The sequence below is a fragment of the Helianthus annuus genome, chromosome 2, assembly GCF_002127325.2.
Source record: "Helianthus annuus cultivar XRQ/B chromosome 2, HanXRQr2.0-SUNRISE, whole genome shotgun sequence".
NCBI lineage: Eukaryota > Viridiplantae > Streptophyta > Magnoliopsida > Asterales > Asteraceae > Helianthus > Helianthus annuus.
The window spans coordinates 138,635,903-138,654,085 of record NC_035434.2 but is presented as its reverse complement, the minus strand read 5'-3'; the positions used below and the strand labels follow the sequence as shown (position 1 = coordinate 138,654,085).

Genomic DNA, 18,183 nt, shown 5'->3' with positions numbered 1-18,183 from the left:
ATCCATTAGTAGGGTCGTTGCCGATGCAGGGAGATATGGCCGATGCGGGGAGAAGAGAGAGAGGGGGAGGGTATGAGAGAGAGGGTAGTGTGGGGTGGGGTCCATGCCATCTCTCAACCAATCACACCTTTTCCTTTTTTTTTTAAAGTTTACCAAGTCATCAAGTGTCGAAACCATTGCCAACACTTTTCAGTAAAGTTTAAACTTTTTTTACTGATTGATGTGACGCACTCTGATTGGTTAATTTTTTAGTTTACCACTCCAAATTGTTTAACCACTCCTAACATCCTAAGGGTGTAAGGAGTGGTTAAACACTTGAGAGTGGCAAACTAAAAAATCAACCAATGAGAGTGTGCCACGTCAATCAGAGAAAAATGTTTAAACTTTGGTGAAAAGTGTTGGCAATGGTTTAGACATTTGGTGAAGTGGTAAACTTTTTAAATAAAAAAAGGGAAAAAAATGTGATTGGTTGAGATTGGAATGGACCCCACCCCACACCCCCCCTCTCTCTTTCCTTTCTCCTTTCCCGCATCGGTAAAGCATCACCGAATCCGGTGAAAATTTGATCGGTAAACACTTTGGCATTGGTTTGCCACTTGTAAACAATTCGGGGAAGTGGGTTTGCCGCTCCCCACTCCCTGTCCCCTAAGAGTATTCACATCCAGCCCCCTATAATTATACATACATTCCACTAAAAAACAACTCCTATATCAATATATTTCCACTAAAAACAAATACTTTTTCTCTCTCATTTTCAATTAAATAATAATTTTATACCTTTATCATTACATTTTTCTCTCTCCTTCACTCACAACCACTTTCAATATATATTAAAAAATTATAGTGGGTGAACAGTGTCCCCCCAAATATACAGATGAACAGTAACATTTTCTCTCTCCTCCACTCACAACCACTTTTTATACTCTTTATACTTTAAAAACCCCACTCACAGATTTTGATTCCCAGGATGTGAATGCTCTAAGTAACTTAAAATGAAAATAGACTAAAAGTTCATTATTATTAAAAGTTTGCCATGTAATACCGCCCTTAGTTTTGCAAGTTGTAAGTTTCATCTTGAAATAATCAATATATTCTTTTAATACTTTTTATCATCACACGTTATAGCACTTTCTTTTAGAAAAAAAAAATACTACTTTTGTTTGTACCCTGTGCATATCTGGTTGTACATTCTTCGCATATCCACCATTAAACTGTTAGGGCACCGTATCGTCGTGTCTCTGATTTACCTAACCACCAGCTTTATTCTCTATTATTCTTTTATTAATTACTATGAGTATATTATAAAGTTAAAAATAATTAGATTTTAATAGTCTACACTATAAGTTACTACCGGATAATAATTAATTATCAACCAATAATATTCGTAACTACTATTTTTGTTACCCATAACAATCCCACTTTCAAAATTATAATAAAAAATCTTATTAATTACTAAATTTTGTTTGTATCTAATTAAAATATTTTATGTTTAAAGAGTATAATACTAAAATTGTTTCTTTCTTTTCTTTTCGTCCTAACTCGAGAACACATTAAATGCTTGATTTCTTCTCTTTTTCTTTACTTTTCATTAAACTCGGAAATACGAAAAAAAATTACAGCTTTTCTTTCTTTTTCTCTCTTAATTCATTTTCCTCCCCTTACCCTTACCCCCGTTAAATGAGACTTGCGAACAGATTAGTGTCTAAGATTACAATTTAAACTATTCAAATCTAAATTTAAGAATAACATTTACATAATTACTTAGTCAAACACAACAACCTAACACTATAAATATACTCCACCAACCCAACATTCAACACACAAACCATACCACTTTACACCAACAAAAAAAATGAAGAAAACTCCATCATCTTCAACCTTAGGTCCAGAAGGTTTAGACATAGCACAATCCTTCTTCAAACCCATCCAACACTCCTCCCCACCACCCCTAACCACCCGAACCACCAAAATCACCGTGGTCGGTGTTGGCAACGTGGGCATGGCAATAGCCCAGACCATCCTAACCCAAGGACTCGCCAACGAGCTCGCACTCGTCGACGTAAACTCCGACAAACTACGCGGCGAAAAGCTTGATCTCCAACATGCAGCTGCATTCCTCCCACGTACCAACATCACTGCATCAGTTGATTACTCCAACACCGTTGGATCTGATCTTGTTATTGTTACAGCTGGTGCCCGACAGATTGTTGGGGAGTCTAGGTTGAATTTGTTGCAGAGGAATGTGTCTTTGTTTAGGAAGGTGATACCGCCTTTGGCTGAGAGGTCGCCTGATGGGATATTATTAGTTGTGTCGAATCCGGTTGATGTTTTGACTTATGTGGCGTGGAAACTGTCGGGGTTCCCGTCGAATCGGGTTATTGGGTCGGGTACGAATTTGGATTCGTCGAGGTTTAGGTTTTTGATTGCTGATCATCTTGATCTTAATGCTCAGGATGTGCAGGTAAGATGATTTACTCATCATCTTGTTGATTTTGTAAATGGTGTAAATTGTAAAAGGGTCAAGCCGAGTCTAAGCTCGTCTAGAATCGAGCTCAACTTGTTTAACATATGAGTGCTCGAGCTCAAGCTTGAGTTCTGTTTGTTTCGAGCTCTGTTTCTAAACCTCGAGCTGGTGAGTAGTTTTTCAAGCTATCTTTCGGCTTGGCTCGTTTATTTTCTACGGCATCCAGGTGAACAGCCGATTATTCCACTGTCGTGCCTTCGGGCGGGTGGAGGTCGGGTTTCCGTGCATCTGGGGAGAGCCAAGGGGCTGGCGACAGTCAAGTAGTCGCCCTTGGCCATAGCGCACAGTGTCACGGTAGTTGGCACGTCGTTCCTTGCCATTAAAAAATGTTTATTTATACTTGTAACTACTTTTACATTATACTTTTTAGGAATATTGAATTTAATAATCCAAACTATTTCCCGTTGGCCGCCAATAGTCCCAAATTCAAAAATTACCATCGGCGGTCCAAACTATTAACATATTGGCCTCTAATGAACTCTAACTAAAAGAACCTTAATGTCGTTAGTCTACAGTTGCCGTAAAACTGTTTTTTGCAAGAAAAAACTTCTTAAAAGTCCGATCTAAAGTTACAAAAGGTTTTAGGACGAAAATGTTAAGTTTTCCGCCCAAAAATGAGATTTACGGCGACTTTAATTATTGGGGCTTTTACTAGAAAAATGTTTTTAAAGGTCCATAATAAGGTTACAAAGAGGTTTGGGACAAAAATGTTGAATTTTCCGGCAAATTTTTTTTTTCAACCATCGGAGACTAACGACGTTAGAGTTCCGTTAGTCAGTGTCCATTGAAGACCAATATCTTAATAGTTGGGACTAGCAATGTTTATTTTTGAAGTTGAAATTGTTGACGGCCAACGTCGATTTTTTTGGATTACTAAATCTAATAATCCTAGTTTATATATATATATATATATATATATATATATATATATATATATATATATATATATATATATATATATATATATATATATATTATCATAATACACGTTATTTAGTTATTTTTATTCTATTTTTATATATTGATAATATATAGATATCTAACATGTTCAATGAAAACTATATATCAATAGATTTGTTTATACTTGTGAGCTAACTTGAAAAGTAAAACTTGTTAAACAATTTTATCTTTAAGCTAGAGATTTTTTAGCTTGGCTCGATTAATGCTTTTAATGAGTCGATGTTGAGTACCTTACGAGCTGTTTGACTCATTTATACTCGCATAAATCATAATTATGATTTGGTTCAGGCTTACATAGTGGGGGAACACGGTGACTCATCGGTGGCGTTATGGTCAAGCATAAGCGTTGGAGGGGTGCCGATACTTAGCTTTTTAGAGAGGCAACAAATTGCATACGAGAAGCAAACACTTGAGAAGATTCACAAAGAAGTTGTGGAGGGTGCATATGAGGTAATAAGCTTGAAAGGTTACACGTCTTGGGCCATCGGCTACTCAGTGGCTAGCTTGGCTCGAGCCATACTAAGGGACCAACGTAGCATCCACCCTGTTTCGGTATTAGCCAAAGGGTTCTATGGCATTCATGGTGGTGAGCCGTTTCTTAGCTTGCCTGCACAGTTAGGGAGGAGTGGAGTGTTGGGAGTGACGAATGTGCATCTTACTGAGGAGGAGGAAAAACAACTTCAAAAGTCTGCTAAGACCATTTTGGAACTACAAGCCCAATTGGGCATATGACTTGATATGTATCATGTATTGTGTACCATTTTCATATGTGAAATGCTTATTTATATATTTACAAGATTATCTCTTAAGTAGAGGCTCAGTGTTCCCCTTCCATCTGCTGTCCACCTCTTGTATATGGTGTCAGAATTTTAGTAATGGTTTTTAACGCCGAGGGTATTATAGCCTAGTGGGTATTATAGTCTAGTGACATCTTTGAGGTGTCATATTAGGTCCTGGGTTCGATTCTCACAAGGGGATTTCCCATATTTATTAGGTTTACTCCTGAATTGGTGTATAGGCATTATAGCCAAGTAGAGATGGATATGATCGGCTGGTTTCACATATGGCATGATGATACTCAAGTGGTCATTAATCCAAATATGTCATTAAAAATGGTTTTAACCACCAAAATCAAATCACTAAAACCTAAACCCGAACCAAACCAATCGTTACTAACGGCTTTGGTTTCACGGTTTGGGCTTATTAATTCCTTATGATAGATACAATATAAAATACAAGTAAGGTTTGGGCTTATTAATTCCTTATGATATACACAATAAATATAAAATACAAGTAAAGAAGTAGTAATGCTTTTACTGTTAAAACATAAAAGTTGGATTCCATGTATTGTATTGTCAAGGACAACTCAATCATGTGTGTAGTTTATCCAAGTCAATGTGAATAGTTTAGCTTAACAGCATTCACAATCCGTCCTCCGTCCTCAAAATTCTGTGAGAAAATTTTTTATATTATGAAAAGTGAATATAATTGGTTGGAAATGGTTGTGAATAGATGAGATAGAAAACGTTACGGTTCATCAGTAAATTTAAGTGAACACTGTTTCCCCTCTATATTTTTTTAATATATTTTGAAAGTAGCTGTGAGCGAAAAAAAAAAAGAGAAAAGTTAATGATAAAGGTATGAAAACATATTATTTAATTGAAAGAGAGATAAAATATAGTTGTTTTTAATGAAATCATAAGGTAAAAAAGATGAAATGGATATGAATCTTCTAATATATATAATTAGGGGTGTAAACGAGCCGAGCCGAACCCGAGCTCGCCTGGGCTCGAGCTCGGCTCATCATGTTTTTTTGAAGCTCGAGCTCGAGCTCGGCTCGGTTCGAGCCTACTTATTTGAGCTCGAGCTCGACTCGCAAGTAAAACCCAAAGTTCGAGCTCGGCTCAACTCGGCTCGAGCTATTTTAAGAATAACCTTAGACGAGCTAAAAACTCGGCTCGAGCTCGCTTCAGTATCGCTTAAGCGAGCCAAAGCTCGGCTCGCTAATGTTATCATCATTATTATATATAAAAACAATAAATTTTTGTTTCGGAGACTAAACGACCTTTGTATTTCAGGCTCGAGCTCGGGCTCGATAACTAAACGAGCTCTATTTCAGGCTCGAGCTCGGGCTCGGGCTCGTTAAAGCTCGGCTCGTTCGAGCTTTTAACCGAGCCGATAACGAGTAGCTCTCGAGCCTCTAGGCTTGTTTACACCCCTATATATAATATATCCAAAAATCCACCGGTCCAGCAACTCCATTTCATTTCTTTCTTATTAGTGTGTACAGTTGAAAATCCTTAAACAACCAACCATCTTTAATTTAAAAGAAAGACCCGACCCGCCTGCAAAACCAAATCCAGCAATCCTCGCACACCATTTTGAAACCCTCGCACACCATTTAAACCACAGTCAACGTCAACAGAAAACCACTATTAGGTTGGAGGGTGTGGCTAGAGGCTTTACCACCACCACCTTAGCGCCACATCACCTTCACGTCACACAAAGGCTTTAAAACCCCTCCTTTAACTTGAAGGATGTGGAGGGTGTGGTTAAGGGCTTTATAGCGCCCCACTTTAAAGCCAATCAAATTCGATGGAGCCCCCCTTTCTTCCGTTACCATCTTGGCGAGCTACCTATAACGCCCCCCTTAAAGATGATGGTATGGATGGTGGAGCCCCACCAGCGACATTGAAGGTGAGGTGATAGAGATGACACCTCCACACCCTCCAGCCTTATTGACACATGGTCACTTTCATCAATCCCATCTCCATCGTCCAATGAAACAAAAAAGTTAACTTTAGAAAACATTTTTATTAAACTTATAATAAAATTCATGTAAATACTATTATTGTATTTTAGTATTATTTTGTTATTTTATTTTCTATTCCTTTTTTGAACGAACACCCCCTTTATACCTGCATATATAATCCACATGGTAATTTAACTAAGTGGTAAGGATACACACACACTGTTGCAGAAATCGGTCTAGGCGGTCGATTAATCGGCGCCTAGGCGCTAGGCGGTCACTTACTGCCTAATTTTGAGCTAGGCGGTCAATTAATCGGTCATAGTCAAAAATCGGTCCTAGGCGGTCAAAAATCGGATTAATCGGACAATATTAGTCGGTCAAAATCGGTACTAGGCGGTCCTAGGCGGTCAAAATTGGTCAAAATCGGTCAAAATCGAACCATACTATCTGAAACTTGAAGTATTTATGTGAATTTTGAAGTATTATTTTTATATTATTGGGTATATATATATAATTTTGAAAAAATACATACAAAAATCCCATTCCGATTAATCCCTAGGTTGTACCTCACCGCCCGACTAGCGCCTAGCGCCTTCTACAACATTGTACACACATGAGGCCATTAATCGAAGAGCCCATCGACAATATCAATTTAAGTAGTGGATTAGGATTAAATACAAAAGAGAAATAAATAAAAAGGGTAATGGTCCATTGATCTAAGATTTGGAGGGTTGAGATTAGTTTTAAAGAAAAGAAGATAATTGAAGGGTATAAAAGGAATCTTACATTTATTTAGCGGTGTTTGTTTTTGTGAAAAGCACTTCAGAACCTCTTATGTCTGCCCCACGCAGACCACACACAGGTGTTTGAGTTTGCAACTTATTTGTTTTCTGGAAGTAATTTCATTAAAAAACCTCTTCCTCAAACAAACTTGGCCTCACATCTTCATACCACTTCTAAACTTTCTGCTCTTTCAAAACACATCACCAAACCCTAGTATCCTTTCTCCACACAGCGACGCTCCATCGTTTCTCCACAGTCGTCACCTCCGTCGAGATCTCCACAGCAGCGACGCTCCATCGTTTCTTCCCCACCTTCGTCGAGATCTCCACAACAGTGATGCTCAGCAGTGCTGACACCTCCATCGATTATCCACAACATGTAACTTTAAAATTTTAACTTGCTCTATCTTTTTCTTTCGTTCAACCCTGCGATCCCTTTTCTTCAACCTCTTAGGGGTTTTCTTGTTACGAATTACCTGTATAGAGTTACAATATTATTACTTTCAATTATTGACATGTTTTATTATGTTCGATTATTTCACGTATTGAAGATTTGAAGTTATTCCAATTGACAGATTAGTCTGTTAATTTTGTTACTTTGTATTGAGCTTCTTCAGATTGCTAATTTAGATTTCAATTCTAGAAATGATGCCTACTTTTCTAGATCTATATACTCAAAACACTAACCAGTAGCCTGAAATTTTAGATCACACGCAAATTAGGGTTAAAATGTTGCGGTTGAAAGCAATTCGGCCGACCTGTTACCACTGTTGCAGAAATCGGCCTAGGCGGCCGATTAATCGGCGCCTACGCGCTAGGCGGTCACTTACTGCCTAATTTTGAGCTAGGCGGTCAATTAATCGGTCATGGTCAAAAATCGGTCAAAATCGGTCCTAGGCGGTCAAAATCGGTCCTAGGCGATCAAAAATCGGATTAATCGGACAATATTAGTCGGTCAAAATCGGTCCTAGGCGGTCAAAATTGGTCAAAATCGGTCAAAATCGAACCATACTATCTGAAACTTGAAGTATTTATGTGAATTTTGAAGTATTATTTTTATATTATTGGGTATATATATATAATTTTGAAAAAATACATACAAAAATCCCATTCCGATTAATCCCTAGGCTGTACCTCACCGCCCGACTAGCGCCTTCTACAACATTGCCTGTTACCACCACAGCTGCTACCGGCTGAAATAGATGATAATCGATTAAACGAGCTTTAGGTTCGTAACCAACTGGCTGAAAAACTCTAGTTAAGCCAAGCTTAAACGAGCTTTAGGTGTTGTTTTTTTGAAACTCGTATGTGGTTAAAACTTGATGTAAATTCATATGTCGACTAGTGTTTGTTTGAAACTTGTATGTGGTTAAAACTTGATGTTTGTTTGAAACTTGTATGTGGTTAAAACTTGATGTAAATTCATATGTCGACTCGTATTTGTTTGAAACTTGTATGTGGTTAAAATTTGATGTTTAATATATACAACTGACATGATTCGCGCCTATTAAGTTAATAGCTTGTTTGTTGATTAGTAGAAATGGGAGAGAAACAACAACGGTCAAATGAGCTAAAATGCTTATTAGAGACTTGCATTGAAGAGATAAACACAGTGGGTAGAAAAAGATTGAGTTTGCATAAAGACTCGTGGAATAACTTAGGAAAAGTTCTTAAGGAAAAGTTTGGATTGGATTTGACTCAAAAACAAATGAAAATTGCATATGATAATTTTAAAGCCAAATATGTAGGTTGGGTGTATTTGAAAAAAAAACCGGCAACATATACAACGCTCAAACAAATACTTTTACCTTAACGAACGAGGAATTGGAAGAATTTAAGAAGGTATGTTCATTTATATAATTTTTAAACATAATCCTACAAACAAAAATTTATAACACTTTTTTTTTACATTCGGTTTAGGGGCATCCGAAGGCTGCACCATTGAAAACAGTTCCCTTACCTTTTCCAGAACTTTGTGCAGAATTGTTTGATGGGAATATTGCCACTGGAAATTGCAAGTGGACCTCAACCCAAACAACATCCGAGGTTGGATCTTCTTGTCATCGTGTCCAGTCACTTATGATTATGGACACCCATTATCATGACACACAAGATGACGCCGACACTTCTGAGCCTACTCCAGAGCCTACTTTTGAGCCTACTTCCGAGCCTAATCCAAACAAAAGGGCCAAAACCTAAAAACCATCTATTAACCATGATGATTTAGCACGTGATATGCAGAAGGCTCTATGGTTTTTGATTAAAGGCAAAGAAGGGCCAACAGTTCGTGGGTGTTCTGATAAGTTAAACTTGGTTGGGTTAGACCCGGTAGATCCTATATTCTTAGCTGCTTTTCATATTTTTGGAGTGTTCTCTGACATGAGAGAGGCGTGGATGGCATTGCCAGAAATTCCCAAGGTCTTAAGAGGGTTGATCGGGATGACGACTAAAAGTTTAGGCCTAATAAAGTAGTGAAGAACCTTATCTGCTTAACACGACTATTAGGTTTATGTTTGAGACATTGATTGCTTTTGGTTTATGTTTGACATTGTATGCTTTTGGTTTATGTTTGACATTGTATGATTTTGGTTTATGTTAAAGAAATTTTATGCTTCTTTTTGTTGTTTATAATTGTTAAAGCAGGATTATCATGGATTATAATAAGAAATTACTTCTCGTTATTCTTATGTACTTGTGTGTCCGGTTTTTTTTGGAAGAGAGGTTTAAAACGAATGCAAGACAATGATTCGGGTATGACGGGATATAAATACACGTTAGAGTTATTGACAGGAAATCCCAAACAATGCATTGAACTTCTACGTATGTCTCGTGAATCATTTGTCCGACTATGCGCACATTTTAGAGTAAATTATTCGTTAGAGGATAGCAAACATGTATCGGTTAAGGAGAAGATGGCTATGTTTTTTATGATAATCAGCCACAATCAACAATATGTAGTTATCAAGCGTAGATTTCGACACTCAAAGCAAACAATTCATAAATATTTTTATGAAGTCTTGGATAAAATGATATTTTTGCCAAAGAAATGATAGTACCAACTTCTTTCAATCCTAATCCAAACATACGAGGACATAACAAGAGGCTACGACGGGTTTTTAAAGGAGCGGTTGTGCACTAGATGGAACTTTAATACATGTTGCTGTCCCTACTAGTAAACAAGATTTATATAGAGGAAGAGGAAAAGGGGATTGTTATCCAAACGTATTAGCAATTTGTGACTTTAACATGATTTTTACGTTCATCGTGGCCGACTAGGAAGGTGTAGCACATGATGCAAGAATATTATCAGAGGCATTATCAGATCCAGATGCACCATTCCCGTTTCCACCATAAGGTATGTTTATGTTTTTTTAAATATTTATAACTTGGTTTACTTTTCTAATTAATTGTATATCTTTACAGACAAGTACTATCTTTGTGATGCCGCGTATGCACACATACTGGGATTTATGGCTCCATATCGTAATGTGAGGTATTGGCTAGGAGATTTTTGCCGAAGACGAGCATTGACTAATAAAGAGAAATTTAACCATGCTCATGCAAGACTTCCGAACGTAATTGAGCGTGCTTTCGGTGTCTTGAAAGCAAGATTCCATATTTTGAAGTGGATGACACCATTTCCATTGGTTACACAAAGGAACATTACCATTACATGTTTCATGCTACATAATTTTATAAGGAAAAGGGTTTGAATGATGAGTTGTTTACGGAATACGTTCAACCCAATGTGTCGTTGCAATAATAGTCCAGTGTACGTTGACGCTGATGAAGACGAAGTTGAAGCACATGGTACTGCATCGGATCGGGAATATATGACTCAGTTACGGGAATGAGATTGCTGAGGAGTTAATGAAAAGCATGGAATAAATGATTTAAACAAATGTTATTGTATTTTTATGAATATTATTTCAGTATTGTATAATTACTAGTGGGAGACCCGCGCATTGCGGCGAAGTCGAAAGTACGAGGGCGTGAACATATCATAAACATATCATAGACGACCTGTTACGTTAAAAGTTAAAACAAACATAATTTAAGCTTTTTCATTGACATAATACGTATGTTTTAGAATATATAGTATAGTATATACAAACACAGTTAGTTCAAAATACATTTCTGAATTGATAAGTGAATTACATTATCTTCAAGAGATCCCGATATTGACGGATTGGGGAAGGGTTGAACTCATAAGTTTCACCAGCTTTTCTACTTTTGCCCTGGTCAACATAACTTAAAGTCAAATCAAGATGTTGTTCTCACTTCTCTAACAAAATGCTTATGACCTTATGCAATAACAAAAAAAAAAAAATACTACAATGGTAAAATGACTAAAAAGGGCACACCTCCAAAATGAGTAGAAAAAAAGATAGGGGTAAAATTGTAAAAAGATAAATGAGCCCAAGAAAAATTGATAAACAACTTACAGAATAGGCGCAACAAGCAGATAAGTTTGGCCAAACACTACGAAAGAAGTTACTGTGTTTTGATAAGTTGATAAAGCTCATAAGAGACGAAAATAAGCTAACGCAAACATCAAATACGAACTTACAAGTTACAATATTTCTTGTTTCATGGTGAAAATAGAAATCGACGCACCTTACACTCTCTTTTGTACCGGTTATGGATTTAATACGTCTAGCCATTTGCTTACCCTGTCTGCTATATTCCTATAGAAAAGGTACCTTGTAAATAATAGATTTTTCTTTTTGTAAATTAGCTTTTACTTGTTATGTTAAATATTTCATCAATATGTGGACCATGAAATATGGTTGGAGATAGATAACACTGTTTTTTTTTTTTTGTGTTTTGGTGCATACAATGGAATTTAAAAGCATGCCATTCATGACTAACTCGATTAGAATCCATTTCCGAAGCAAAACCTTTTCCAACCACTTCGCTATATATTTGCATATTGCTAAAATTTCGTTTCCAGTTTTAATAGATGAATTTTAGATGCACTTAAGAGCATATTTTGAAAATTGACAAAATTCCTCTTTGTTTTGCATTACTTTGTAGCAAGCTGTACGTATCTGAATACCCTTTAGCAGGTAGTAGGAGAGCTTTAGCTTGGTGCAAGTTGTTTTGAGCTTTATTTATACTGCTCAAGGTTAATTGCACAAGTAGTCCATGTGGGTTGACTAAATTCATGCATTTTATAGTTCATATGGGTTAAAAAATTTAGGGTTAATTACATGAATAGTCCCTGAGGTTTATCTCAATTGTAAATGGCACCTCTATGATTGTTTTAATGTGCAGGTAGTTGATAAGCTTCAATGGTATAGCGAAGATGGTGACACTCGGCAACCCGGGCGATCAAATGGTTGCCTATGGTCAACTCGGTAACCCGGGCGATTAACAAGCACCTTTTCAAGCACCTGCAGAAGAAGCAGCTGAACTGGCAGCTGCAGAATGTCAAAGAAAGGTTGTTGAGGGTTTGACTGCTTCACAAGGAGCGGTTTCTAAGGAATCCGGTTCTGGTAGACTCAATAAAGCATCCGTAGGTGAATCTATATCTATAAGCCAATACTGTCTGATATTGAATCACCGTACAATATATTCATCTTTCTTCTCACTTTACGTGTGGTTGTGTTGATTGCAGGAAACGTCGTCAAGAGTGCTGAGAGTGCTTCAAAAATGGAAGAAAGTTTTATATACTCCTCGCTAGTATTAGCCTATTAGGCAAACATTTAACTCAATCATAACATTCAACTAAATGCCGTTATATATAGCCCTATAAATACTAATTTTTCGTATGATGGAAGACCCGAATTGCAATCTTCCAGCTAATAATAGCATAATTCCAATGATGAACATTAAAATCAGCAAATAATCGGAAAACACTCGCAAGAGGGAGTAGTTTAAGCGCGAAGGAACTTACAGAATCACAATCACAATCGAGGAAAATATCATGAACATTGATGAAATTATGAAAGGTGTTGCCTTTTTTGACAACGTTGAACTTGATCTACCATAAAAAGTTGCTTTCGAGGAAAATATCATGAACACTGATGAAATTTTCGACAACATCCTGAAAATAATATTTTTTTTTGTTGTTGTACAAAAGGCGTTTTACCCAAACCGACTCGAACCCGTTTCGACTTGTGTAAAATTATCCAAGAGTCCATGACCCAACCCATCCTTTTTGCCACCTCTAGTAAATAGCCCGAGTGAGAGAGGGAATGAGGGATACCTTAATCTTCAAATGTCATTCCTTATAGCTGAAAATCAAGGAACCACGAACAATATCAATGTCACACCCCAACCGATGGCGGAAACATCGGAGTGAGAAGGAGATAGATTGCTCATTACACATAACACTAGAATTTGCGACAAGTACTAAATAATGAATTTCATTTTATTGCTATAAGAATTTGATTTCAACATGGAAAGGAAAATACAATTACAACAACTTGAAATGAAAGAATTACATTACAACAAGTATACAAAAATTAAAATGAGTATCTAGGCTTCCTACTAAATTCCATGCGTTATCAACATCATCGTTAAACCTGCAACATGTTTTAAAAGTGTAGTTCAATACAAAAGTATTGGCGAGTATACAAGTTTTGTGTGATAGCATATAAGTCTAAAATGATAATGAACAATCCACATGGCAAACCTAGTTATCAAGATTAACGTATAAATGGCATGCGATTTACAAGTCAACCCTCTGTTCACCCAAGTATGAATGAATAAACCTAACATGACCTTTCGTTCACGGGTGGTGCGTTACTCCTATAGTGCTATACATGTTAAGTGGAGGCTTGTACGAAGCTAATGACAGGTTCATCACATAAAAATCACCCAGAAACACGAATCAAGCATAACAAATAGTAAGCATAAGAATATGTATACTAAGTGTGTTTTGTATATGAAAACATGTTACACCCAAAAGTGTGAAAACGGTAAAATGGGTCAAGTATACTACAAAATTGCGTATGCTTTCCGATTATCCAAGTGTTGACGAGTGAATGAGTTTAGGAGGTTCAATGTATACGGTTTGGAGTTTAAGAGATGTTTACATATGGTTTAAGGATTTGGAGTTTGAGGACATGAAAATAAACATATGAAAAAATAATCATCTAATCATGTAATACTTGTTTGACACTATGAAACCCCAAGGGTTAGAATGTTTTCATGGATAAAATACCCACTAGAATCATAACAAGTTATTAAGTCTTACATGATATAATCTAGTACTTTGACAAATGACCACTAGTTCATCATCAAAGGTTCAATTATTTGGATAATATATAAGTATTATATAATGTTCATCAAGTCATATAGGTCAAGCATGAGGTAAGAGGATGAATCCCCCATTTAGGAACCTCTTCGTTTATCATATATGTCATGTAGGAGGTAGGAAGAACAAGTCTTCCATTTAGGTACCTCTTTGGTTCACCACTACACTTGTTATAAACAACATGGAGGGTCATGAACTTACAAGTATGAAATGAATAAGAACAACTAATCTATGGAAAACATCAAGTAGTGTGTGCATTTTCAAGTAGGGTAGCCCAAGCTTGTCCTATAATCATACAACATCAAGCTTTAAGCTTGAACACTACTTGTGGGTAAAACCCTAAACAAAACAGTAAGTTTATGAGGTTTACACCTCTGATTTTACATGTATCAACCTTGTTTTTAAGCCCAACTAACTATAGATGTGGTTATGAGTATAAGGACATAGGTTTGAGATGAGATAACTCACGTTTAAGTAAGTTTAATAAAGTTTGAATCAAAAACAAAAAGTTCAATCAACTTTGGAGCCTTTTTGGTGACATTCCAGACCTTGGTTTTCCATGGAAAACCTGTGGAAATGTTCCTAAGGTCAATCCAAGTAAGTAGGAAAAAGAATCAAATCAAAAGGTTAAGAGATGAGTGAGTTATGCTCACTTTTGTAAGAATATAGCAATCTGCCTTAGCTCTTGATTTCAGCTACGTTTTTGAGAGTGTGAGAGTGATTAGAGAGTGTTTAGAAAGTGAAAAATGCTTGGAGGAGGCTTGGGTTTTATAGCGGATGGATTAGGGTTAGGTTGGTTAGCATTTAAGACAAGAAACACACATTAAACCAATCAAGACACCCCAAAAGTGACCAATACACGAGCTGGTTGAGGTTGTCTTCAGATCCACCTGGCTCGCGGCCCACGAAGGTGGTTGAGGGGCGGGTCACGGCCCGCCAGGCCTAGCATGGTGAGTGATTAAGTTTTAAATTTGACATTTTGGCCCCCTTAAGTTTCTATTTTAGGGTTTTAGGTGTTTTAAGGGTTGTTTATGATATAAAGCATATTATAAGGATGTAACAAGTATAATAAACATAAAACAAGTGTAATGAAGTATGATTAGGTGTATAAATGTCGTAAATAGGTATCGAACATGTACGAATTGAATGTGTAAGACAAGTATCGGTATACGTTTACAAGAACTATGGAGAATGAATCAAGGTATAATGAATCAAAATTTTACAAGTATGGATGAACTAATAGGGTATAATTTGAGATAGAATGATGGATTTTACTACGATTTAAGCCTTGGATTTATGATGATACAACAAAATACGATTATGAGAGGAATAGGTTTCAAGAATAGATTTACAAGACACGCTTTCTAATTTAGGAAGGTTATGAAAAAGCGGAGCATTACAATCAAAAGTGTTTGTCTAAAGCATGTCTGAACACGTTTAACAACTCCATAAATCCTGTAGGCAAGAATCCAAACTTCATCTTGAACCATGCAAAGTCGACCTGGGATGTATTACCCAACAAGAATTTGTCGCCTATTATTCCATTTAACATTATCAGTGCAATCATGATGAGCAAATCGAAAAGTGGTATCAGTTTGCAGTAAGATTTGACCTTGTAAGGTCAAACTATACCCAAACAAGATTAGAAAATAGTCGAATTCTTACTGTTACGGTACCCTCTCGTAACATCTCGAGTGATTCCTTGAGTTGAATCTGTTTTGAAGTCGTATCACACATGGCCTGCCACAACAAAATGACAGTTACATAAAAACAATTTCAAAAAGTCAAAACAAAAGTCAATAACAATGAAATATATTCATACTTTCTTTGTCATTTGCAAGTCAAACTCCATTGACCGTATACGGTTCAACGATTCAGCAAGAATCACGTCTTTTTCTTCAGGGATGCTTGAAGGTTTGCTTGAAAGCTCAATCACTAAAGCTTCTAATTGTTTCACTTTCTCTACATACGGTAGCAAAAAGTGCTCCTTTTGATGATGTAAATCATCTGCAATTTGCGGTTGGTCTTGCTGCTGATTTCGATAATATTTTACAGGCTATTCGCTACACCAAAACACTATTTGTTCAAAGAATTTAATTTCTTTTGTAAACAATTATGATAGGTGCTATTGAAAGATTATCTACTTCATTAATAATACTACTTTGACCCACTTCCTTTTTACTTATTTGTTTTTACCATTAGGGGTATAAGCATAGTTGTCAATAGTGCTCGTAGCAACCGGTATAGCGGATAGCCTGTAGCGATAAATAGCGGATTTTTTTATTCATTTAGAAGATTAGTGATAGCATATTTGCGTTATTTTAGCATATTTGTTGAGTTTTTATACATAATTTGTGTGTGAAAATTTTTTTCTACCCTTTTATCGCTAAACATAAAATAGTAGGCGCTATTTCGTCGCTATTGCTACGTAGCATATAGGTAGCCTGTAGCGATGGTCTGTTACTCGCTATTGACAACTTTGGGTATAACATAAGCAAGTCATAAATTCCACCTTTATATAAAGGCTTCAAAGTTTTATATAACTTAATGTAGGTATTGAGTTTTCTTGGGAACTCAAAGTATTTTTGTTTTTTTATTTGAAACACATTGGAAAAGTTTTTGTAAAGATGATATGTTATAAAAAAGCACCTTTATGATAGAGTTTGCACCATATGCTTTCCTCCAGTTTAGCATTGTCAAACTTTCTTGCTTTCAAGAATCTGCAAGATTGTGTTTGAGTAAAAAAATTGTAAAATAAGCAAATTAGAAGTGATATTTAACATGGGTGAGTTCATAATTTAAAATGGAATCACCTATCAGTCACATACAGTAACATCTAGAGCATTAACTTGAAACATCTTATCTGAATAACTCACAGTCGCCGGTACCCTGTTCGTCATCGGCTGGAGGCGGCGGCTAGGGCTTCTATTATCTCCCTTCATCTGATAAAGCATAGATTATGTTTTTCTATACCTCCCAACAAATATCAAAGTGGGTTAAAATCCAAATTGCTCATCGTGGCCATACTAATATAAAGAAGCAGAAGATTAAATGGATTAGATTTAATGGGGTGGCAGTTGATGTCTCACTTGCTTCCGGTTTGCGTCGTAGGGTTAAAGGGAGGAAGATGATGCGCCAGATGAAGAAAGAAACGGATTCTGGATCTTAAATGCGTGCGGGAGAAGGATTTCTCAATTTTAGCCCTAGAGTGTCTTAAAACTTTGGTGAATATACAAATTCAACCCCTCTAAAAAGGCTTCATTTACTTGTACATGTTGTTATAATATTTGTACGCGATGTTAAATTACATTTCTATCCACTAGATTTGCTTTATATAGTTATATAGATTATTTATGTTTGAATGTTAAAAAACTCTTTTAAGTTAAATAAAATCAGTTTATTTATATTTCAGTTTATTTCAGCAGCTTGTAGAACTTAAAAAACAAACAGTCTTTTTCTTGCAGACTGCTGAGGTTTGGTCCACCTATTCAGCTGCAGATGTCTGCAGGTGGTCAGCAGACTGCATATGTTTTACCTCTGAAAAAACAAACAACACCTTTCTTTCTTTCTCTCTCCACATGCAAGGCACATGTCAATTCTCCCATCAATTTAAAACGTCCATAACTTTTTCATACGACATTTTTTAAAAGTTCACCATAATAACAAGCCTTTTTTATCTTTAATATGCGTATAATATTGCTATATAAAAATGAATTAAAAAATTTTCATTTTTACTGGTTTTTTTTTTTTTTTTTTTTTTGCATTGTGTTAAAGGTTCAGATCATTGTGTCTTTTAATTGGGTTTTGTTCATTATGGTTTTACTAGGACTTATATACATTATGTTATTATCAAAACTTATAACAATGTTAATTTGGGTTCAGACCACTGCATTTTTATCAA

General features: G+C 36.2%; 1 protein-coding gene across 1 annotated transcript; it reads left to right on the top strand.

Moving 5' to 3' along the window:
* Positions 1-1,814: 1,814 nt before the first annotated feature.
* LOC118489105 (L-lactate dehydrogenase B-like) lies at positions 1,815-4,296 on the top strand. Its single transcript, XM_035986719.1, has 2 exons — positions 1,815-2,461; positions 3,773-4,296. Exons 1-2 carry the CDS (start codon positions 1,853-1,855, stop codon positions 4,214-4,216), a joined length of 1,053 nt encoding a protein of 350 aa, XP_035842612.1. The 5' UTR covers positions 1,815-1,852; the 3' UTR covers positions 4,217-4,296.
* The last annotated feature ends 13,887 nt before the right edge of the window (positions 4,297-18,183 follow it).